This window comes from Athene noctua, chromosome 1 (assembly GCF_965140245.1).
Source record: "Athene noctua chromosome 1, bAthNoc1.hap1.1, whole genome shotgun sequence".
In the NCBI taxonomy this organism is placed as follows: Eukaryota; Metazoa; Chordata; class Aves; order Strigiformes; family Strigidae; genus Athene; species Athene noctua.
In genome coordinates this window covers 201186834-201211921 of record NC_134037.1, presented here as the reverse complement: position 1 = coordinate 201211921, position 25088 = coordinate 201186834, and the positions used below count along the sequence as shown (strand labels likewise).

The 25088-nt window shown below is 38.1% G+C and overlaps 1 protein-coding gene across 4 annotated transcripts in view; it reads left to right on the top strand.

Moving 5' to 3' along the window:
• MYO16 (myosin XVI) overlaps positions 1-25088 on the top strand; it is a 405417-nt gene that overhangs the window by 101758 nt on the left and 278571 nt on the right. For all 4 annotated transcript variants that reach the window (XM_074930682.1, XM_074930690.1, XM_074930699.1 and 1 more), the window contains exon 2: positions 867-1130. In XM_074930682.1, coding sequence (XP_074786783.1) covers positions 905-1130 — 226 coding nt within the window. In that variant the 5' untranslated portion in view covers positions 867-904. The remainder of the gene's footprint in view (positions 1-866; positions 1131-25088) is intronic.

The following is a 25088-nucleotide window of genomic DNA, read 5'->3' as shown; positions in this document are numbered from 1 at the left end:
ATCAGAAGTAATTGGGTGGTGTCCAGCCACTACATCGAAAGGTCTTAGGGTATGTTAGTGGAGACATCATTGATGGATATGGATTCACATCTGAGGACTCAGGCAATAAAATTATTTGACAGTCCACTAGTCTCCTTTTGTAATGGAACTGTTATCTGAAAAGCAACTAGTAGCATGTAGTCTCTTATAGTTTTCACTCTGAGTGTAAAAGAGAACAAACTGATAAAGAATATCACTGTTATTTCAGATTTAATGGTAAAAACAAAATAGGAATGTGTCTTAAAAGTAACATTATGAATGTTAGGATTAACTGAATCGACACAGTTGTGATCAGATTCCACACAAAGATTTCAGTATCTGACAGTTTCATTAGAAGATTCCATTTGGATGACTCTATACAGTGCCAAAAAAAAAAAGTTACGATTATTTTTCTTCTCACTGAATAACAGAAACTTGCTAACCTAAAGCAAGATGAAAATTAATAAAATGGAAGCATAGGCATCAGACTGCATAATAGTCTCTTGTTTGTAAGCAAATGCAAGCCACTTCAGTTATATTGAATTACTTAGATCTTTTATCCATCTCACATTTGAACTTTTAGACCTCTATTCACATTTGTTTAGATGAACTGAGTTAGCATTTAAAAAATGCATCAGTGATTTAATGGAATTAGTTATGTGTTGTTTCCAAAAAGCAAATGATAATGATATATACTCTATAGAGAGCATTGGTCAAGTAGGAGGAGCTCACGTGACAGACTTACACATGGTTAGAAAGGACAAGAAGCAAATTGGTGGAAGTTTCATGGCACGTTTGAAAACACGCTGTTGCATTATCTAAATGTGTTTGTCTTTAATTTCTTACAGGCTGTTTCCAGCTATGTAATGTTTTTCGGTCCCATGAGATGGAAATTGAGCAGTGCTTGCTGGAGTCCCTCCCTCTGGGCCAGCGGCAGCGGCTGGTGAAGCGGATGCGCTGTGACCAAATAAAGGCATATTATGAACGAGAAAAAGCTTTCCAGAAACAGGAGGGCTATGTGAAAAAACTGAAACATGGAAAGAATCATCGAGTTCGTTTTAATCTTGCTGATATGATACAGGATGCAATCATACGTCATGATGATAAAGAAGGTACTTAGTAACGTTGAACTACATTTTTCTTTTTGTACAGCTAAAAGTTTAAGAGGAAAAGCTTCTCTGTTCTGCTTACCTATCTTTAGGTAAAATACAATTTTACATGATAGTAATTGTAAAGTGATGGTTATAATAGGATATACAGGCATGTATTGCATGCAACATATTATAGCTTGGTACTGAAAGGAATAAGGTGTGGAGAATAAACCTTCAAAACCTAATGTGTTTATTCTGAGGTTAATATATATATATAAACTAATGTATTTCAAAACCTGTAAGGACTATGATCATCATTACCTTTGTCTCTTATATATCTACCTAAGCCATAGAATTTAACACGTTACTTTGAAAATTAGTTTTTCCATTTTAGCCAAAATCTGGAATAATGAATGCTTCTGTTAGTGATGCTGGCCTGGCTAGAGCAATGAGGTAGTGTTAACCCATAGTCACACCAGATAGTGAGTCATCTTTCTCATTGTGAAATTATGTTTATATCCTTTTGAAATACGTAATCACATTTTAGGTTTCTCCTTTTAGTTTCCTGGCATTGTTTGAATCTCTGGTGCAGCCGATAGTAATCTGAGGAATTTGATAACGTGCTTCTCAAAAGGGAACCGAACCTTGCAGTAAGGATCTCTTAAGTTTTGGAAGTCCCCAGAAATCCCCATACCATTGTATGGGAGGGATATAAGAAAAGAATGGATGCAATGTTTTTAGCAACCCCTTTGAAAACAGATTTTATGGCAGCTTTTTCTAATCACATTAGCACAAAACTACCCGAATAAGGGAGGCTCTGAAATAGAGTCACATCATACAAACAAATTAGCACGTTTATCCTAATTTTTATCAGTTTGATTACATATGGGTTTTTTACTCACTCCTGCATGTTCGTTTTAATGGGCATTTGCTCTAACTATCATTGTTTATCTCTGAGGTATAGTCCTACACATTTAGATCTATATAGGAAATGAATCAGACCTCTTCCAGGGAGTGCCCAGGGCTTCATTTATGACGAAGTTACAAATAAAGTTCACAACTTTTCATTCCACTCTTTTAGTGTAGAAAAGTACAGAGATTATGTGAAGATCTTCCTTCATGTTCCCATGGCTCCCAACTTTCTTTAAAACCCAAGCAGAATACTAGATATGACTTTCAGCGTTCTGTAAAAGTCAGATACTTGAGGCTATTTTTGACATTTATGCTGAAGAAATGTAGCTTGCTTATTGGAGTGGTGATGGTGCATCAACAGTCCTTTGTATTGCCCATACATGGCCTTGAGCTGCACCTGAATCAGAATATAAAGTTCAGTAACGGCTGAGACTGAATAACATAAAGGGAAGATACCTCAGGCGGAGGAAGGTAAGGTGTGGGAAAAACAAGGAAGGTGTCCTGAACCTGAAACAGATAAAATAGGTCCGCAGAAGCAAGGAGCTCAAATAGCCCTCAGATTATCCCAGTAGGGCTAACAACATTATCCTGAATTTGATGCCTGTGGTCCTTTCCCAGGACTATGAAAAAGTGTGATTGCTGTCTTTAAGCAGTTTGAGGACCTGCAAGTGCCTGTCTGTGACTTTAGCAAAATGTTCCCAGAGACTGTTTGATTTGAGGGGAATAATGCTATACCAAGAACTGTTATCCTGTGAGCCAATGAAAATAAAATTAAAAAAAAAAAAAAAATTGAAACTCATAGACAGAAAAGCTACTCTCCTACTATTGTTGCTGAGTGGAACGTACAACCATGACTCTTTAGTGAATACACATTAGGATTTCAATTCACATTAGACATATGCTTTTGTAGTAAATATCATATCCATTTACTGTGTTTGGTCTTGATTTGTGGAGCATGAAAACTAGATTTCTTTCAGACAAAACTGAACTGGAAGATGATTGAACAATCTCAACATGAGTGAACATGTGCTGCAGCAGCAAAGCAAGCCACCAGAATGCTGGGTTGCATCAGCATGGGCATCACTAGCAGAGATAAAGAAGTCATTACCCCACTCAGCGCTTGCCAGGCCACACCTGGAATACTGTGTTCAGCTTTGGTCCCTGCTATACAAAAAAGATGTGGACAAGCTGGAGAGGGCCTAGAGGAGGGCCACAGAAATGATCAAAGGACTGGGAAGCCTGCCATGTGAAGAAAGGCTAAGAGAACTGGGTTTGTTCAGCCTTGAGAAGAGAGGGCTAAAGGGAAACCTTATCACCATGTTCCAGTATTTTAAGGGTGGCTACGGAGAAGATGGAGACTCCCTTTTTACAAGGAGTCATGTGGAAAAGATGAGGGGTAATGGGTACAAGTTACTTCTGGGGAGGTTCTGGTTGGACACAGGAGGATAATTTTTCTCAATGAGAACAATCAGCCACTGGAATAATCTCCCCAAGGAAGTGGTGGATTCCCCAGCATTGGACACTTTAGAGATCCAGCTGGACAGGGGGCTGGGCCATCTTGTCTAAACTGTGCTTTAGCCAGGAAAGGGTGAACCTGATGATCTTTTAAGTCTCTTCCAACCTGTTATGCTATGATTCTGTGTAGACTGGAAGCACACCTAGTGCCTCCAAACAATAATGGGCTTTCAATCTATAAGGCCAGGCTAAACATAGACTGAAGTAATCCTACTGAAACAGGTATAGCTGGGGAAGTTGGCCTTTTGGCACTGTCTGTTTCTCTTTTCTATTTATTCATATTTCAGTCTTTCATTCAACATTCATCATTCATACTCCACATCACTATTTACTAATGTCTATATATAGCCAGTAAGCTAATTGTGATGAATCCTGATAATTGCATGGAGTATCCTCCATCTCATTGCGGTTTCACATCAACTTTATCTGTACAGCTGAAATAAATATAGCTCTGGTGTGAAAAAGAAGATCTGAACCCTCCTCTTTACCAGGTCCTAAGGTAGAAATGACTGTAATATAAGGCTGCAGATGGGAACGAGCACACATTTCCTGGCTTTTCAAATGTCACACCATCTCTTCAGCTCCCTGCTTTTGGTGAAAGATCCTGGGGGATGGAGAAAGAGGTTGCAGTACTGGGTTAAGCAAACAAAGGTGGGAGACAGGTTTTAACAGCCTGCCAGCCTTCCTTTCTTCCCATAAATCCATATCTGGGCTCCAGGATCTGGCTTTTACTGCACATTGTGCTCAGTAATCAACAGCATGCCCCAATACATTCAGTTTGAATATAGGGAACAAAATTCAGCAATAACTATTTAAAAAATACTTCTCTTTGGAAAAGCTGGGCATTGAACAAACATTTTATAAAGTAGCTCAATGCAAATAAGCAACAGAGAAGTACCTTATAGTGAATTAGAAATAGTAATTTAATGACTTTGAATAAAACCCCTTCTGACATATAAAGATGTTATCCTTTAAAAAAAAATGGAATTCAAACTGATCTGCATATTGTATATTTTGGAATAAATGATGAAAGTAATCAAGATGACAACTGAGCAAATCTCAAAAATTCAGTTTTGTTTACTCAACATTAATGATCATCAGCAGGATATTTTAATGCAGTTCAAATGTCTTTACTTTTTCAGAGATAGTTTAATTTTCAGACGAGACGTTTTGTTTATAATAGAGGTATTTAATAAGTGTAAAGGTGTGGTACAACATATTCAGTACTCAAATAGCTTTAGTCAACTAAATTCTATCAGCAGACACCTTTCCTCGTGGGTAGATAATTTTGTGAGCTTGAAGTGCAATGGCTTTGAAGAGATGAATTCCACTCAAGGTATAATGTAACTCATCAGGCTGTGAATAAGCCCAATCCTGCCATTCAGGATATTGTGGCAGTCTGGTGTCCAGGAAGAGGACTGTGCAACCTGTATACTTTAAATGAAATAACTGGATATGCATAGACCAAGTCAATTTTGTAATGAGACTGTAAATGTTTAGTACTGGTTTTTATGAACCTTGAGTTTAAATTGCTTATAAGTCCTCAGGCTTCACAGCTTTCTGGGCGTGGGATTTTTGTAAAATGAAACTGAATTTCTCAAGGCTAAAATTCTGGGATTCATACATTTTTCTTCCAGCTTTACCCTTGGAAGAGGGAATTCAACAACAGTATTAGAAAAGAGTAGACTCATTCACCGAGAATTGCTTCTGGACCTATTTTCTTAAATTTTTAGATGTATTTAGGAATTGTTTGCAAATCTTGAGCTCTTAAACGCTTCACCCACAACTAGGTACTTCCTTTCTTTAAATTGAAGTACTTCCAAAGTCTCCTTGGCTGTCTTGTGGTCCTCCGAGACTTAAGTAGAATCTAGTTTGCTGGTGAATCCTGGAATAGTTTTGCTTAATTTGGGGTCTGGTTATAAAAAATCTATGTCACTTACACATACCAATTAAGTAGAAAATGTGGATACATTGCATGGAGGTCATGGAAGAGCAACAAAACCAGAAGGAATTATAGAGTGGTTAAAAAGGAGGAGATGAAGACCTATGAGAGTGATAAAGCAATGCTCACATCTGAACAAGTTTGAATACAGCTGATAATAATTCAGCAGAAACCAATACCTATTCTATAGGACTAAAAGACGGCTAGGGAGGGATGTTTTACAGTTCTGCAGAGGGAATGCAAAAAGTAAAGTGTGGAAAGTGGGAAGAGGACGTAACAGTAGAATAGGATAGAAATAGCTTCCCAAGTGAATTCCAGAGGCTTATTTCTTATGGAATATCATAAACTATATAGACTGGACAGCACATTTTGCAATGGTGAGTAGTCTGGTTTGGTAGGTGAGATAAATTGGATACCATGAAATATATATAAAGATTAATTTATAATGTGGCTAGTGCAGAGACATTTCACATCTGAGTCTGATCGGAATTTCACTCTTAAGAACGCATTGGTTTTGTTATTCATGAAGAATGCAATGTATCTTCTACAAAATATCTATGGCAGCTGCTACTAGTCACAAAATGCATCTCTGATACTGCATGGTAATAGATGTGATCATTAGTTTGCATTAAAATTAATTTTAGAATGGGCTTTTAGAAATTTTTACCAGTGATCTGCTTTATCTAAAGTTTAGAAATGAAATATATGTTCATTATATTTCTCCCAAAGTTAAAAGCTATCAAAGTGTTGTATCTTTGTTCTGTTTGGAGGCATTTAAAGTTATTAATTATATTTTTTAAAAGATTTTTCCTAACTGATACTTAGTGTCTTATCTGACCCGGGGAGATTGAAGGAAAATCCTCCTTCTCTTTCTCCTTGCAGCTTCCTGCAATTTCTCTTTTTTAAAGTACTATGCTTTTTAGTGCTGTTGGTGGGCCACATTCACCTACACTACTGACAGTGAGTATTTTGAAGGATTCTGCAACTATCATTCTTGGTGATGACACGTATAGAAGCAGAAACTGGTGAATAAGTGAGTGCACTGTGGTTTATGATGCTGGTTTTGTACACGTCGACTGCTGGCAGGGGAATACCTGTAGTTCATTTGTCTTTAAATCCTATATAGCTTTGTTCTGTGAGATATTAAATCTCTATTAATAATGAACATGTAATTTTACTGAAAACTGGGAGATGTAGCCAAGCAGACTTCTACATCCCGTTCCTTCCTACTGTGAAATAGGCAGGCATGCTTGCACTTAGCATTAGCGTAGACTCAGATTTTCTTCTCTGATACACATACTCCAGTATTTGCTGAGCCTGCACATCCGTTTAGACTCACGTACAAGCAATTCGGAACTGAGCAATCAGAAAATAAGCTGAGTGAATCTGGGACTGAGTTTCTGTTTCAAATACAAGGTAGTCATGCCAAACGGATCTTGGTGGTTTGGCCTCTTGAGAATAGGGGATATGCATCTTTCCTGAGGCAATGGTGGAGTTAATGCCACTGACAATAGAAAACAGTGGCTGCTTTGAAAGAGGCGATTTTTGAGCATGAACTGACTAATAACAACATTTTGAGCATGACTTGCCATGATGAAAACAGTAGCTAAAAGTGAATGTGACAGTCCTGTACCCAAAATCTAACAGAGGCTTTAATTTCAGTCATTTTTCAGTATATTCCGTAATCCAGCCTTTCAGACAACCTGCAACATTACCCAAACCACAGGACTATCAGAAATTCTGTATATGTAGTATCTTTTGTTAATGAAGAATCCAAGTTGTAGTGTAGTCATGATGTATACCACAAGGTTTGCCATGCTGGCAGGGTGGAAGTCCAGAGAGTCAGCAACTCAGTCTTGAGACAAAAGAGGTACTCCTGTGAAAAATCATCATTTCAAAAGGGAAATGCAGATTTCCTAAATTTAATTAAAGCCTATTTCATCCCTTTGATGGGCAATATGGTGATCCTGTGGCAGCATTGTGATTCTAATTAGCCACAATACCAAAGTGAGTGACTGTTAGTACTAATGCTGCATCTGTAATATTGATTCTTGGTTCTTTACGTGGAGGTTGAGCCTGACTCTGTGTTTTACTCAGCCCTCCTCAACTCTGCCTGAGCTTCTTCAGTGACTAGGCACAGCCTTACTCTCCCTTCTCTCACCAGGGGATGCCTGGAAAAGGAGGTTTAAAAAGCAGAAGATACCAATATCATACTTTTGCTGTAGTGTCCACTGCTGGGGGAGGCGTTCCAGGACTGGTTTTTAGCCCCAGCAGATTGCCTGAAGAGTAGTTGCTTAATGCAGAGAAAAAAACAGGGATCCTTGTCTCACTTCCTCTTTGTGATGCCACTACCTCTAGCCGTTTGAAAGATTTAGTCCTATTGTGGGATTTGGTAGTATCATGATATTTGAGAGGATTGGAATAATCAGTGTAACAGAAGTTTTTACTAGTAATAGTTATTTTTCGTGAGCACTGTATAATGTACAATATTATAGATTTCAGTTACATAGATTCAAACGGTGTGTAAGGAAGCATAAAGCATACAGGTTGGGCTGGTGATGGAGTGTAATTTGCATCCTAACAGCTTTGGGTTATAAAAAGGGCCCAGCAGAATGGAAAGCAAGATCTGTTCAAAAGAAGAATTTGTCTTTAATGTGAGGTGGTGGATGAGCTGGCCATTAGCTTTCAGTAGTTAGGAAAATGTGTTATAATGTTATAGAGACCATTCCTATTCACAGAAAAAATCTAAAAATAATCTGAAACAAGAAACTGAGGCTGAAACTGGGTTGAAATAAACCACAGTTTTTACTATTCCCTTGCATTCTTTCCAAATCTAGTAACTGACTTCTTATCTTTGCATCTGATTACAATAGGATTGCTTATGCTTTACTGTTCTGTTTTTTCCAGTACAAACAGCCTGGTTGGTTACAGACAAGTTGTTCTGGAATTGGTGGGTTGCACTGCCTGTGTCTGGCAAACATTTCAGGGCAAACTTACTGATCCTCAGACATCAGGTTTAAGAGTTACCAGCAGTCTTTTTAAAAAGTTGAAAGAGCCAGGACCGCAGTAGTGACAGGTTCATGAACATAAGACCCCATTAGGTGAAGCCTGTTGTCATACAGCAGGAAACTGGAAAAGAAGGCTGAGGAATGAAGACTCCTGGGAGCGTGTAACGTAGACTATTCATCGCAAACATTTTTATAATTAAGAAGAGGGGGAATGTATTCAGTTAGCCTGTTTGCCCTTAGGATTCAGACTTTGAACCTACGTTTTTAGATGTTCAGCGACACCTCTTCTCAAACTGATTGCAGGCAGCTTTTCTGACCTGTTGGATGTGCTGGGATGAGTGGAGTTAGAAAGAGAGGCTCTGAGCATGGCAATGCCTTGTTTTTAAAATTCACCAAAGCCTTGGATAAGGATTGCTTTCTTGTGTGTCAGTAGTTTAGTAACATCTTTGCTACTAGACAAGACTGAAAGATAAAAGAATATGTTTGCTAAAGACAAAAGAACTGCACTAATAGAACAGGTTTACAGAAAGACAAAGTAACAAAACACATTATTATGCTTAATATTTAGGAAAGAGGTGAAAAATAGCTGTAGCATTAAATCTGCCAAGCTGGGTGTTTATTCTGAAGACAGTTTCCTTAAATTAGGCAAAAATCCCCCATTTTAAATTAAAAAAATGTGACTTGAAAAGAGAAGGACCTCTGTGTGAAAGTTCAGACCAATCTTCCATGCCATCCCGAATTACAATAACCTACTCTTGTTTACTTCCACCTTTAAAAATCATCCTGCCTTGTTTCTTATGATTAATTTTTAATATCAGCTTCTTTCATTCCCTTCTCCTCCCAAAGGTACTTTAATTAGCATTTCTTTTGTATACTGTTTGTCTCAGCTACAGCCTTCTGAAGAGGCAGGGGTAAAAATTTGTAAGTGATATTATGAGAAATATTAAATGCATGGGGTATTTTACTATATATATAACCTTGTTATACATGTATCACATCAAGAGCATAAAGGTCAGAAATATAAATGGGGTTGGTGAATCAGGATTAGGTTGTGTAATCCAAGTAGTTTTTCCCAGTTTTCTATGTGCTCTTGATTTTATAGTCTCTTTTGGAAAACCTCACTTTCACCAGTCATTCCAACCCTGAGTAGAATAAATTGATAAACAGTTGTGGTGTATTTAGTACGCACATGTAAACCTTCATGGCAAAAGAAAGCCCCCAAAATAAAAAAAAAAATAGATCTTGTGTTACTTTAACATGGTCAGTCCTTTCTAAATTTTAAAACACAAATAGATTTCTCAGGTTCTATAATACTTTGTTTTAGGATTTTGTTAGTATTATTTAATATATTTTAATTTTAGATCACTATTTACTCTCACTCTAAACTACATCTAAATGTCTTTTTTTTCTTCCTACAGGAAAAATATATGAAATTCACTATATATGTTAATAGCAGGGAGGTTTGCCCATACAGACCTATTTTGGATTTTACAGTTAGTTTCCTTTGAATCATGGGAGAAATCTGTGCATTAGGTGATAATCTAAAAGTGACTGTTGGCAAATATTGATTTATTAGGAGCTATTGTAGAAGAAATCACAGTACATATGTATGATAATTTATACAATTTAATATATATTGTCCAATCCTTAAGAGACATGAACACTAGACACTGAACAGTAAAGACTATTCAGAGCATATGAAATTAATGAAGTACATAAAATTTTGCCCAATTGGGGCTCTTGGAAAGAAAGAAAAATCTATACTGTAAATTGATATATCCACAAGAGAGACAAATACATGCATTCTGTATTGGAATTCATATGTCTGTAACTTTGGAAGACACTAACACAGCTGACTGTCAGACATGGTGCTAGTGATTTAATCTGTATCTAGAAAAATGAAGCATCAACCAACCACCTCAATCCACCCAGTGATGAAGAAGATGTTTTGAAGGCCCAGAAGGTTGAGGCACATTTCAAACCAGAGCAAGTCTTCAATCCTATAGGTTCAGCATGGTTGTTAACCTTGTTTAGCTCCATGTATGCTGAATTCAGCAATACAAGGCATCTTTTTGTTATGATGCAGGGAAACATGCCTTTAGCTACTGGGTAACAGATGTTAAGTAATTAAAGCAGCCCATTTCAAAAGCAATCATAAAATCACAGGGAGATGAAATCTGAATACATTTGAATTCCTACAGGATTCCATATGTGCTTTGTGGTTTTTTGTCCCTGCGTTTACATTTTTAGTAATTTGGTAAATCTGAGATGAGAACTGAATGGTAAACTATTTTTTTTGGTCAATAAAAATATGTGATTCCTAATATACAACACGTATTTAATTGGAAAAAGTAAAACTCAGAAAAAGAAATCAATAAAGGATAGGCTTGATGGTGTAGATTTTATCTAGCCCTTTTGTTCTCGCTGTGGACTGCCTAACTGCAGGAGTGCCTCTGCTCCCTGGTTACTTTTCTCAGCCCTGAAATCTTCCTGGGTTGTTTCAGCTGCTGTTTTTGTTTCTACGTATGTCTTGATTTGAACAGCTATCCTCTGCCTGTACCAAGTAGGGAACTAAAGACAAAACATCCCTCTATTTTGAGTCCACCCCTAGCAGGGGGATTCACACCAAATGGGGTTCATCTGTACTACCATCAAATGAAGTTATAGGTTCTTTCTTCTCCCCACACAACTGAGGTTGGAGCTGTTGTCCACCCACTTTTGCTAGCCTACAGGTTATGCCTGTGGGTTCCTTTGAGAGGTCTTTGGGGTCTGTGCATTTCTCTCTCCCACTGCCTCTTTTCTCCTCTGTTCTCCTAAGCCCCACACCTCAAGTCTCTAGAGCAATGTCCAGACTGGCATGGCTTTCTCCTGGAGAAGGGACCTGAGAGGCAAATTGAATCTAGGTGATCTTGCTTATAGTATAATAAATTGTAGAAAATTGACTGTGTAGTAAGCTGTTGTACAAAAAACCCCTTGATGTTATCGTCATCCCTGCGACTAACTGTATTTTGAAAACAAGAGCATATACTAGATTAGTTGCAGATCCGTTTCACATGTTTAAGCTCTGAATAAATCAAATCTGAGAAACATGTTTGAATTTAGCGATTCCCATTTGATGGTTTTCTAAGTTCACCCTGAAAGATTTGTTAATCACCTCTGAAAAGTATGCCTTCTTCTTACTAATATTCAGGTTTTCTAGAAACAGCCTTTGGATTTTTCTATGAAACACAGGTTTCTAAAATGTAGGAACTGAATTGCTTGCCTTGTATGTAGAGAAGTCTATTCTTAAACCTTAATCCTATAAATCCAAACAAGAACACATTTGGTTAACTAGAAATCATGGTTTTAAATGTTGCCTCACTTGCAAGTGTAAAACATATTTATGAGGAAATCTGTAGTAAAAATACACATTTTTTCCTAAGATTTATTTATTTACTTTTGAAGACATTTTCAAAATTCTGAACTATTTATTTTGGTGGACGATGATATAAAGCTTTTCTTCAGTGGGACAAGTCAATATGTAAATTATTAATGACTTTGCATGATCAGGGCCTAATTCAAAAGGCTTTCACAAACTAAAATGTCAAGAAAAAATACTCAGAAGACAATTACCCCTACACAAGAATCCAGCTTTTAAGAGTATAATCTTCTGAACAGATAACCTTTATAATCTGTCCTTTATTTCATTTTAAGCTTATCAAGCTCAGTTATAGTTCCATGTTGGAGTTATAGTTCCATGATGGTGTTTTTCTCCAGAAGATCTTTCTTTCCATGAAATAATAAAAAGTTTTCAACTTTAGCATGCTCTGACACCCAAAAGCCTTAAGAAACACAAAGACTAATCACTCATAAATTCACTGTCATGCCAGTAATGGGTCGTTAAGCCATTAACAACCAACAAATTGACATTTGGCATTCTTCCGATTCATTTCAAATAGGACCCACAGTTGATTTTCCAGCATCATGCAGTGGGATGCAAGGCTATAAACTGTCAACATTCAGAAGCCTATTCTCTCAATGAAAGGTGGCATCCACTGAGTAGCAGGTACTGCTGGTATTCCTTGGATATTGTTGTAAGTCATACTGATTAAAAAGAAGGATTGCTGTGATGGCAGAATACCCTAGTCTGTATTTGTGAAATAAAAAGACAGCAAGAATAGAATCTTTTCTATGCAATTTGCAGTTGATTTCTTCTTCAGTGTATTTATTGTGCTTCAGTAAATATCTAATATATCCAGAAAATATCCAATAATATTTTAGTAAAAAACTTTTCTGTATTCATCTTTCAATGTCACTTACTTTAAAATATTTCCATTTCAGTCACAGATTATCATAGAAATTAAGCTAGGAAACTACAGAAATCAATAGAGAATAACCTTTTCTATTTCCATCTTTACTTTTAAGAACAAACCTTTAAAGCAATAACACATTTACATTATTTATAAAAAAAGCAACTGCACTTTTAATAATTCCTTTAAAATGTTTTCAATTTTTCAACTCAATTCTGGAGGCCTTTCTCCATCAGAGTATACTCTTACATTGTTACACTAGTAAAATGGAATACTTAAGCATAAGACTGGGAAAAGACCTTATTTTGGGATCCTGCAACATACAGACTTCAGTTTATCACTGTCACATTAATTGCCAGATTGAGAAGAACATTTGTTCAGAACTTTTGGAAAATTGGGTTTGTTCGGAGGTTTTGTGAAGCAGAAAAACTAAGTGCAGTAACTTCCTCTAGAAGCTCTGAAGGCAGAACTAAAGGAATATAGCCAGAAACACTAAATGCAGGAAATTATTTTTTTAATTGCTAAGTTCCATCTCATTAGGCTTCTTCTGTTACTCTGCTTTTTCCTTCTGCCTGAATTGTAGTATCTGTTTCAGTAAAAACACAAATATATCAGAGGCAGAGCCAGGTTTATTTCTACAGTGCCTAGTAGATTTTCTTCCTCAACAAAAATTCTAAAGACAAAATATATATACTGCTTATTATTTCAGTCATCTTTCTATTCTCTGACACATGAATTGAAGGATTCTTTTTTTTCTCAATACACTGAGGTATCATCTTAACTCGGTCTGCAAGGCTTTTTAGCTGTTAAAACCTTTTGCACTTCAAGCTGACAGTGAACAAGCTCTATAGCTATGAGAGAAATGAGTAAAAAAGGTTATATGGCGTAATGAATAGACAACTGATTTTTCTCGATTATTGTTATTTGCAGCCATCACAGTAACAGGTTATTACAGTGGAGGAACTGAAGCTTGTAAGAATACAATCAATGAATCTAATGGAATGGATAATTTAGGTTGTGTTTCTGTGTGAATTGCATCCAAGAACAAATGTGGGAAGGTGAGTAGTTGAGGTGAAATTGGCAACATATCTAAATGTCCAGCTTCAAACAAGGATTTTAAGCATATGTAAGAGGTTCAAGGTAGAATTCATTCAGTCAGTCAGCCTGGGGCTGCATACTGCTTTCTTACCATGTTTCTTTCCAATGACTCTCTCTTACATTCTAGTGTATATGTGACCTTGAAGCAGTACATGCTGTCATTTTACAGGGCAAACAATGAGATGGTTGCAGGAGGTAATTTCTCACACGGTGCACTGTTTAGGGTTTTGATTACATTCAGACTCAAAAGGCAAACATGACAGCTGCAGCATTAAATCATTGAGCTATAAGGTCTGTGCTTCAGATTTTAGCAGTCACAACTATTGTTGGCATATAGGAGTATTTTTTTCTAGACATTCACATTTACCCATTGACAGTACAGAAAATATGACTTGCAGTGTTCTTAAAGCTGGAAGCATGTGTGTGAAATTTGAACTGCTGCTTTGTTTCTTAGTCTACTAAGGAGGCATCCTATAAGAGCACCAGCTATCAAACCTTTTAATAATCGCCATCTGAATTTCACTAGCTTCACTTGGTTCCTATGTGGGATGAACTTTAGACTTTTGCTTTTTAAACCTCTCCCTATAAATCCTATGGTACAAATATTTAGAATGATACAAGTTGGACAGAAAACAACAGATGTAGAGTCCTCATAGATACAGTTCTACTAATACTTACATAATAATTAGTTTGTTATCCCACTCTTTCTCTGTATATGTGGTTTTTATTACATACATTCAGGTTCTCTTGGATTACTCCTTATCTTTTTCTTTATTGGTGACTTAGGTTAACTTTCTTTATTAGTAATTTAGGCACCTCTCCTGTGAGGTTCTCCCTGGCTTCTTCCTGATTTGTCAGATTTATATGCCAGATGATACATTTCAGGTGCATAGATGGAGCAAATGAGAAAGTGTGGCATTGCATATCACTTGGGAAGCTTGAGCCTCTGTAGTTGTAGCTAATCACTGCAGCCCAAACCTGGTGGGTGGCTCCATATAGGCATGGACTCAGTGGTATCACTTAGAACTGAGAGACACTCATCTGTCAGGTGATGTGATTTTGGTTGCTTCTTCCACTTGTTCACATCAAGATTGCTGAATGTATAGAGTTGCAAAATTGGTCAGGCTAGAAAGGACTTCAGGACATCATGCTGAATTTTGTAGAGGACTGAGCTATCTAGAGTATTGAACTAAGGCAGCTCTTATTGTGTAGTGGAAGAACAGACTAAACAAACCAGAGACATTCCTGTGGGGAACAATTCGTAATTCTACTTCGAAACCAAATTAAACCATCAAATTTTATGTCAGACTTCTGCTTTCCATAAGCTATCAAGACGACATGATTGTATCAGGTGCTGCGTGAGTATAATTTTGTCCATTCCATGCTGGCCTATAACTGCAGTCCATACTGACAATCCATACCTGTAAAAGCTTAAAGAAAGCATAAGTAAAGCAAAATTTGCTTTGTGGTTTACCAGTTTCCTCAGATTTGGCATGATAATTTGGCCCTTCCAGAGGCTTACTGGGGTCAAAGACGAGACATCGAGTATTAAATAGGACATAGAAGGTCTGTTTCTCCTACATCTCATCCTAGGCTCCTCAGACCCTCAAATGCTTCACTGGTAACCCAGGTTAGGTTAACACTACATAAGATTGTCTTGAAGGCTTAGCCATCTGTGAGCTTGGCGATACTGAATGCAGAACTGTTTGTTCTTCAAGTTTATCTCTTTGGATGGAATCTGCTTTTACATGAACTGTTATGAATCTGTCATTTCAGTCCCCTGCGCCCCTGTATGATTTTTGTATTTCAAATACTGAGCATTGAAATCAGGTAAAGTCTACACTGCTGCAATTTTCAGCTGCCCAGGTGTGATAGCCTTACCTCAAAACAGATACACAGAGATATTTTTGTTTGCTTATTCTGAGGTGGTTTAAGGAAATGGTAGTCACAGTTTATGATAGCTCTTTCATTCCATGCTGGCTTTATGCACATTATTTGTTGTTCTTGGGGTGATTATGTGATCATTGCTGATTTTTTTAGGTGTTTTTTTGTTGTTGGCATATTGGTAGTGGTGGTGGTTGCTGTCACTGATGTGAGAAAATGAAGGTGTTAGCCAGAATTCACTGTACTTGCAAGCATCCAGAAACAGCTGTAGGATAAGAGTGAGTGGAAGCAGGATGATTTCCAGGAGGCTGAGCTTGCGAGTCAGGGCAGCACTGACTGGACAAGATTATGCAGACCTGTCTGTGGGCAATTTGCTCTCCTTTCTGAACACCCAGATCATCCGTCAGCTATCAGGGAGACTAATAAAGATTCCAGTATGTATTAAAACAAATTGAGACAAGACCCTTATTAGTGTCAGCATAATACTTAACAATTGCCTTACTGTTGTACCTTTGTTGTGGTCACTACTGACAGAAGACATCTAGTCTGTGCAAAGAATATACAGCAGGCAAGTGTGAAAGGTAGTGTTTGGGCCACCTGGTCAGAAATGGACAAAGGTTACAATAGTTGATGTGTTATATTATGAAATGTGACAAGCCTGCCCCTTGCCAAGTGTGAAAGAATTCCTTGAAGGTTGGGAGTTTGGAAGCCGAGATGTGAGAGAAGCTCTAGTTATAACTGTCAGACCCTTCAAGTCCCTGCACTTTGGGTGGAAAGAGCTGTCTCAAAATTAGAGAATAAAGAAGATTTGGAGAATAGTGGATACAAAATGCTTGGATTATCACTATGAAAGTATAATGCATTTCAAGAATGCAGTAATTCAGCCAAACTAAGTTTCTGGAAACAATTAAAGAGGAAAGAAAACCTCTTTGAGCTAGATGCATGGGCAGGATATATAACTATCCAGAAAACAGACACAGTAGTGTTCTATAAAGATGTGTGACAACTGACCAAATTATGAAAATGTTCATATTTGTTGTTTGTAACACAGAGGCTAATAGAAGGACTTGGTAACCAGCATTTTGCAATCAGTGCAATAAGTGCTGAACAGAAGTATACCAAAATACTTGAAGATCTTACCCAAAACTAAAAAGTATTCATGCAACATATGTGCTTTTAATATTCATGTTTATATGGGAGACTTGTGTGACAGGATCCCAAATCCTGCTTTCCTGCAGTGATCCTGGCTATTTCCACAACACAGGTAATGTCTCCAGGTGTCACTGATCAGTCTCTCAGCCAGCTGTTCTTAGCAGATAGGTAAAGAGTAGGAAGAGCTCCACACTGTCTTTCTAGAAGCTCAATTTTCTGGATGTGTGTCTGTGGTGTTCCCATTCTTGAGCTGACAGGAAAAGCAGATCCTATTCGATCATCTCCAGTACGAGGGCCATGTCTCACACTGTCCCTATGTGCAAGAAGTCTTTAGGGTTTACAAACATCATGCATTATACTAGAGAAAAAAAAAGGGATTGAGAGGTGTGGATGCACATTGTGAAGTAGAATAAAGACACTAAAATGTTATTCTTGGTTTTGGCAAATTGTAAAGGAGAGTGACTGAATGCTGGTATTATTGAAAAATAAAAATTATGAGTGTGACACATATACACCAAAATCCAAATTATCTCAATTTTAAAACTCTGTAAATGTGAAGACATGTGTCAACAGTGCTCTCTACCACTCTTCACATCTCTTGACCATCTCTGAGATGTCTGAAAAAGGGTGCTGGTATCAACACACTGAAGTGTGTTGATAGTTTGAAATTTACCATACAGCAGAATGTACCTCAGCCAGAAAATGTTTCACAGCACTCAAATTTTAAGGTGCTAAAAATGACATATAAAGTTAAAAAAGCTTTTAGTCAGAAAAAACTTGATTATGTGGCTATTCCAAGTGCCAGGGTGGAACAGCAGAGATATGATTCTGCTCCTCTGAAATCTATGGGAGTGTGGGCAGGACTGGAAATCCTTCTGGAGGTGGTGGTTTGTTCAGATTTAATTAAATACAGGTAAATGCTGTGAGGACATCATAAAGGCCAGCTGCTCCCTGCAGGTTGCGCCACTGGGAGTGTGGGGACCTCCCTGGGGCAGCCGGACAGGGCCTGGCAGCCAGGGCCTGTCCCACCACCCCAGCTGGGATCCGGGCAGCTGAGGGGCACTGGGGCAGCCCCAGCCCTGGACATCAAGGAATCTCCCTGGGGATGGCTCAAGGTTGGTCTGGGACATCAACCTGTGGGTAGGGTCAGGATCAGGCCCAGGGAAGGGAAGCGGGGCCAGACACAACCCCAGGATGGCCAGGCAGGCTGTGGGGATGGGGACAGGCTGAGGCCAGGCCTGGAGATGGGTCCATGGGTAGGCCTGGCTCTGTAGGGCTGGGGCCTGTGGCTGGGCCGGGCAGGGATGTGAGCACCTGGGCTGTGGCATCTCTAGGGCCAGGGCTGACAGTCCCAGTGTGCTGACACGGGGTCCTGGGCTGTGGGCTGGATGGGGAAGCACTGGGGATGGGTAGGGCAGGAAGGTCCTCAGTGCTCTCAGTACACTGACAACTGCACAGCATCCAACGTCCAGTGTTGTCTGGATATAAGTTCTTTAAGTGAAGGGTAGCAATAAAGAGCATGGTATTGGGTTTGGTGTGCAGGAGTTGACTTCAGGCTTGCTCTCCTAGAACATATCCATGTGTGCTATTGCTGAATCATCTGAAAAAGAGTGTGAAGTCTGGAGAGGAAAAAAAGAAGGAAAACTAGCAGGCCGAGTGATGTGATTTGTGAGTAGAAATTTGAGAGCTACCCCATATAATAAGGCCAAGTATTATTAATGAATTACCGTATATTGTGACCTGGTGGGCTTCTTCCAAGCACCTACTTAATGATCAAATTAGAACACAGATTATTTTAAGAGGAATCAGATTGTAGCCATGTTAACCTACAGGGTATCTGCAACACATAAATACCAAAGCTGGGAAGGAATTGGTTTAGAGTTAGTAGATACAGCAAGACAGATGTAACTAAAACCAGTACTAGGCACAAGAAGATAAGTGTAAATAAAATCAAAGAAATATGCTGGTTGTATTTAGATGATGGAGACCTTTTCTGAGTAGTGATATCTGCCAGATAAAGCACTCAATATTCCTTATTTGGAACACAAAGTTTTTTTAACAATTATTCTGTATTTTTTGTTTATACACTTATAGTAGTCTGTATATTAAACATTTAAGGATATTATGTTGGTTGCACTCTGTAGTAGTCCTGTATGTGTCATGATTTGCCTAAAAAAGAATTGTATCACTCCAATCACACTGTTTTGATTGCAGTTGTACTCCTAACTCTCACAGGGGTGTATTTGCACCGATAGGGGGGTATTTCTGTGAGTTCAGTGTGTTCCTCAGTAGAGAATCAATTATATCCATAAATGTTTGTTTATGTTGGTATACCTCTATGCTCATTGGATGTTAAACCAATGCTGTATTTTCTACTTCAGAAATTTTCATTCGTATTTTTATGATCCTGTTCCAGTACCACTGCTCTTGCTGCATGCTCTTTGTATCAGTTTTAGCAATTGTGTGGCTGCAGAGGAAGTCAGTCTAGAAACTGATCCAAGAGAGAGTGAACCAGCCCCCAAAATCAACAGTTACCTTCTCTGTCAGCTCTCTGAACCAATTCACCTACCAATTCACCTGCACAGCTTATGGGGCTGACACAAAGAAAGAAAAGGTGTCTTGGAGCCACTGACGTAATTTTGACAGTAGCCGAAGGATACAAACAATACCAAGTGTCATCTGAACATTTTAAAGTGACATTTCTAACATTTTAAAACTAAGCTAAAATTGAGATTACTGTTGGTTGTTCTCCTTTCTGTCCTGCTCTGCTTCTGTTTTACCCTTCTGGTCTCCTATCTTTATGCTCACCTTGAAGTGAGCTAGGGAGCTAAAACAGCTTTCATGAGGTTACCCTTCAGCTGGTTTAGTTCCCCATACCAGCTCATGACAGTGATCTGTGCCACTGCTACACAAGGTCAAGGGCAGGAGCGTGTGAATGGAATCATGAACAAGAGTGAAGCAGCTCCAATTTTGACAATATAGACTGTCACAAACTACACCCTGTGAAAGGGGCCCTGAGCCACATATGTCAAGTGGTGAGATATTCCTAGAACCAGACATTTCCTGCATATCTCTGGTCACTCATACCACATGCACGACTCTTTTGGATTAATGCATGGATAGCTAATAACCCTAGTTTGTTTTATACTGCTTTGTTTAAGTTTGCTTCCTTGTGCAAACCCTAGGAATTCCACTATAAACACAGACTCTAACAGCCAGTGGCCTACATCTGGTAATTAGTACCATTTAGCAGCTGCTAAGCAAGGTAATAGCCTGTTATCCTTGAAGATCTCTAACACAAATCGTAATGACTTGCTTACATGGCTTCTAAACCACCTGGCATAAACTTGCTCTGTATGGTGTGGGAGTTAAAAGAGGGGTTGAGTCTTACTTCATATGGAATATAAATCAGCAGTAATTTGATTTATGCCAATTAAGTAACTTTGGCATAGGATCAACATAAATGCTGGGTGAAACAGAGGGAGTGTTCAGTCAATTCAGCAGAAAATTTGTGTTCTATGCAAATTCTTTAACTTTTACTGTTACACTAGGGAAAAAACATGGGATGGCAATGGTTTTCAAATGAAGCTACTGAACACAGAATGAGTTACTTTGCTGATGTGTGTTTTAGTATTTATCATTTAATGACTATAGGATTGGAAAGTTGCGAAGTCTGAAATAATTGTAACATATTTACTAAAATCTGAAACTTTTATTCAATTCTGCAAACATTTGAATGTACAGTTGGTTGTGTCTGTAACAGAAAAGTTACCCTAAAGATTGCACTGGTAAATTTAAGAGCTTTCAAATTGACATAAGTGGAGTGAACCCAGTGGGGTGTGACCTTTTCTAATGACTGACTGTATCCTGCTGATGATGTTCTTGGTTTTAGTCACCTTTGTCAGGACCTCCAGGAAAACCCACACATGGGAGATGGATAAAATATGTATACGGAATGCAATAGGTGACCTAAATGCTAAGCTATTAGGTTACTTTTTTTTTTTTTTGTCTTTTTAACCTTGAAATAAATAAACACATAAGGTAGTTGAAAGTGAAAGATTTTAGAAAAGCCATATTTTACTGTATGATCAACTACTTTCTTCTAAGGCTAATTTTAGAGTGTTCTTAGAGTGAATTTTTAAAAGCTTTGTTTTTATTGTAGCATTATCTCACTAACAGAAATTCAAAATTCAGTCAGGACTGTGTTACCAGTTTTTGATGACACAGCTATTTTGGCCTGGAAGGTAGCTCTGCTGGCAAAACCCCTTCTGTGCTATCAGCTATGATGATAGAAGCAATATTTTTAGTTAAGCATGTGTTATTTTGTGAGGTGGTGTTGAATCATTTTAGCAATAAGTCTATAATATATACAGTTCTTAGTTGCATTGAGCTTTATAAACAAAGAAGACCTTACCTCAGCAGTTTTCTCCCTGTGACCTGGGCAAAGATCTTGAATTAACTCTTTGAATAGTTAACTCAAAAGGGAGACAAAATAAGGGATCACCACCATTGCCTAATAACACTGGATGTGCCCCTTGCACACAAGACTTTATGAATAAATGTCTTACAAAAAAAGAAAAAAAGATAGATATAGCTATTCGATAATGTGACCCACTTATTTTTAAATCTTGTTCCTCTGAAAGGATTTCAGTCTACACTATTTTTCCACATGAATATCTGTCTTTTCAGAGTCTTAAAGACAGAGAAGCTTTGGCTGCCTTATCACAGCTTAACTCAGGTGTCAACGTTTGACTGCTGGCCATTGTCACTTTTGAGTAATTTGTATCACTGTGCTTGGGCACTGTAAGAGGTACACACTAGCATTTTTTAAGCCACTAGATCTGTGGCCTTAATACTTTCAGTGGAAGCACAGACTGCTTTATATTTCATGTATATAAAAATGAAATGAAAGAGGGAGAATTTGCCAGAAGTTGTTTTAAATGTAGCAGTTATTACATAAGTATAGTCCCAAACCTCATAAATTATTCTGGCTATGTCTACAGAGCTAGAAATATCTGCCTCACTGAGGGAACTGTGACCCTCCTGACAGATCTCATGAGAGTTTGACTTCGTGTCTATGTGGCCCAGAGACATACCATTCATTCTTACGTGGTTTTCTGTTCAAGGTACCTCAGATAACAGGAGAGGTGTGCCCTTGACCTCCAGGGCAGCAGGGCATTGGCAGGAAGCTGTCAGTGTTGCTGAATGCCTGGCCATGGATGTATAATAGTTGACAGTTCAAGGCCTGGTGGAAAAGTAGCAGAGGACTAGGCAGAAAGGAAGGGACCTCTCTTGTCATGTTCCTACCTGTGCTGCTTGAAGTTTACTCCCACAGTGGAGTGATCAATCCCCTCAACTGCTTGCAGGCCTGGGGTCTGATAGATTTTCCACAAGCACAACACAGGATAGAACTAATGTGTATTTTGATCTGGGTCTAACATTAAAGCTGGGAGAGATGTCATCTGGGGCCGTAGGACTACCTCTGTCACTCTGTTTCATTGGTGGCTTGGTTTGTTTCTTTTAAAGGTAATGCTGTGTTGAATGGAGCTCAGGAATCAGCCTGACAATTCATGACACGCTTTTAAATGCAGCAGAGAATCAATAGCCCAGTTGCTTTGGTGTCATGGTAATCTGATTCCTGGCTGCCTGAAAAAATTATAAACTATGGGAGCTCAGCCAAGGGGGATGAATGCATCAGCCCTATCCTCATCAGTGCTCTGTTCAGTGGACAGTGTAGCTTGGATATGCACAGCTAATGTTGTCAAATTCAACCAGTATGGAAAAAGTAATTTTAATTTTCCTCTCTTCTGTGAATGACATAACACTTAGCTGTCCAAATGTTGTGCATATTTCCTTTATGGTTTGTGTTCTTTGCTGCATAAAGATTAAAGGTGGGAATTTATTTCCAAGAGTTCTTAAGAAAATGATGAGGTTTGACAGATGTTGCCAGTGATCGCAGGAAGTATTTCAAGGATGGAAAAAGCAGTGGGATTACAAATCAGTTGTTTGAAAAGCCCATTAAGGTCATGACTGTTCTGAAAATGCAGTCATCCAATGGGAAGAGCTTACTTTGAAAGAAAGTACCAGCTATTGCACTAGTAATGATGTGGCAAGAGTATTGCTACTGTAAAAGTGTTAGGTAAACAAGATAACTTAAAAGAATTATTAAATTACCAACAGTGGTACTTAGATTTTAGAATTTAATTTTAAACCAATCATAGCAAAGGTGTGAGGTGAATATTTTTTGAAGACGACATTAACAAAAAATTTATTACATCATGCTTGATTTCATTTGCTGTTCAGATTAAGAATAATTTACCCAAGACTGGCATTCATCTGTTCTCATACGCAGCTTAGCTGCATCACAGATTCCTCATAAGTACCTTTGGTACAAGCTGAAAGTACAGAGTGGCTACTGAGGAATAGGAAAAGACTACTAAAGAGGCATGAAGGTGGCAAGATTTTTAAGTGGTGCATCTATACAGAGTTACAAGATGCCAGCAGTGGAGCAAAGGTCTGACTATAGAGGGAGTAAAGGGCAAAATATGACACTTCCTTAACTGGTAGAAGTGGAGGGGGTGGAAGTTTGCTATTTCACTTTCAGTTTCACTTCGGTTGTCCAGAGGTTCAATTTCATGGTCAGTTTATGTCCAAACTGCTTACAGCTATGGTGAAAGTGGTGGCTACCCCATTCTCCCTGTTCATACCAGTTACCCAGTGCCACATTTCCAGATTGTTGATCTAGTTGAAAACTAATCTTTGCCTTGTGCCGGTGCAAGGCATGTGGCAGAAACATGCAGCCTGAAACAGAAGAATGGTGTAATCCATTCCAGCAGCAGCATGGTTGTAGCTAGGCTTCTGCAGTAAGTCATGTTTTTGCACATAATGAACAAATAAAGCCTTCCAGCTAGAGTTATTCCTGCTAAACTAAAGAGAACAAAAATAGATGTTAGCAGGAACAAAGTTTACACTAGCTAGCTGCTGCTCCTCAGAGGAACGATTAATAGAAACATATACTGGTACTCTATCCAGCTCAGCAGATGGCCAACAGTTAAGTTCTACATATGTTAGACACTTTTTTTTTTGTCTTTTCTGTTACTACTAAAACTGGGTTTGCTGTGAGTGCAACATTGCCCTGCTCCTAATCTTGCATTACCATTAGTAGCTGATCACTGCTGAGTTATTGATAGCCCCGGGCCCTCTGAATTAATCTTCCAGGCTCTGATGTCACTTCAGACCTGTACTCCTTTTGTCTGCAGCATATAAAGTCATAGATAGTTCTACATGCCAGAGTAGCTAGATGCTGTTCAACATAGCAGAGCATAAGTACTAGTTATTTATGTTTTCTAAAGTACCTTTATTATATATGAAATTAGGTGTGAAATTCTACTCTAAGTAGAATTTTCCATGTCAAATCTAAAAGACATCAGAAAATGAATGGACCTGTTTATGCACACAAAGGAATGACTTCAGGGTTTACTGAAAATTTTACTCAGGTTTTTTTCAAGTGTCAGCTTCCTGTTTTTAGTCTCCTCATTTTATTTGAAGATTTCTCTTTCATGGAAGATTACAAATAAAACAAGTTTTGAAAGAAAGTATTGTGAAACTTCCTTAAAAAATACATTAATTAAGAGATATATAGCATTTCTGGAAAATAGTTATGACTTTCTGTCCTCATTAGGGCAATTCATCCCAAATTACTAACAGTGACTAGAGTAGTGGAAAAAATAATCATAAGGTGAAGATTTTCTTACTGATTACTGAACTCTTAAGTGAATGGTCTAAGTGAGCATTATGGTAGGGAGGGAGATTTTGCTTCTGTGATCTTCTTTATTTTTTATTGTGTTTTGCAAGGGGGATGAATTTAAGGAAAGAGAAACATATTTTACCTGTCTTTATATGCAGATGAAAGTAGCACGTAATCTTGATTCAGAATAAAGACTCTTGCCAAGTTGAAAGGAGCGTTTGCATATCTTGCCCTAATAGTCTTTGTGTCATGAATTTCCTGAAGCACTGATTAAGCCACATGGAGTAATGAGGAAGAATAAACCAGGCAACGAAAATAACTGCTGAGCTTTTATCCACTTACCCTATTTTTTTTGTATGTGATTTGATGATTTGTTTGTGGTCATAGTTATTTAGTATTCTACTTTAAGATCAGAGTTCATTATTAATTCTT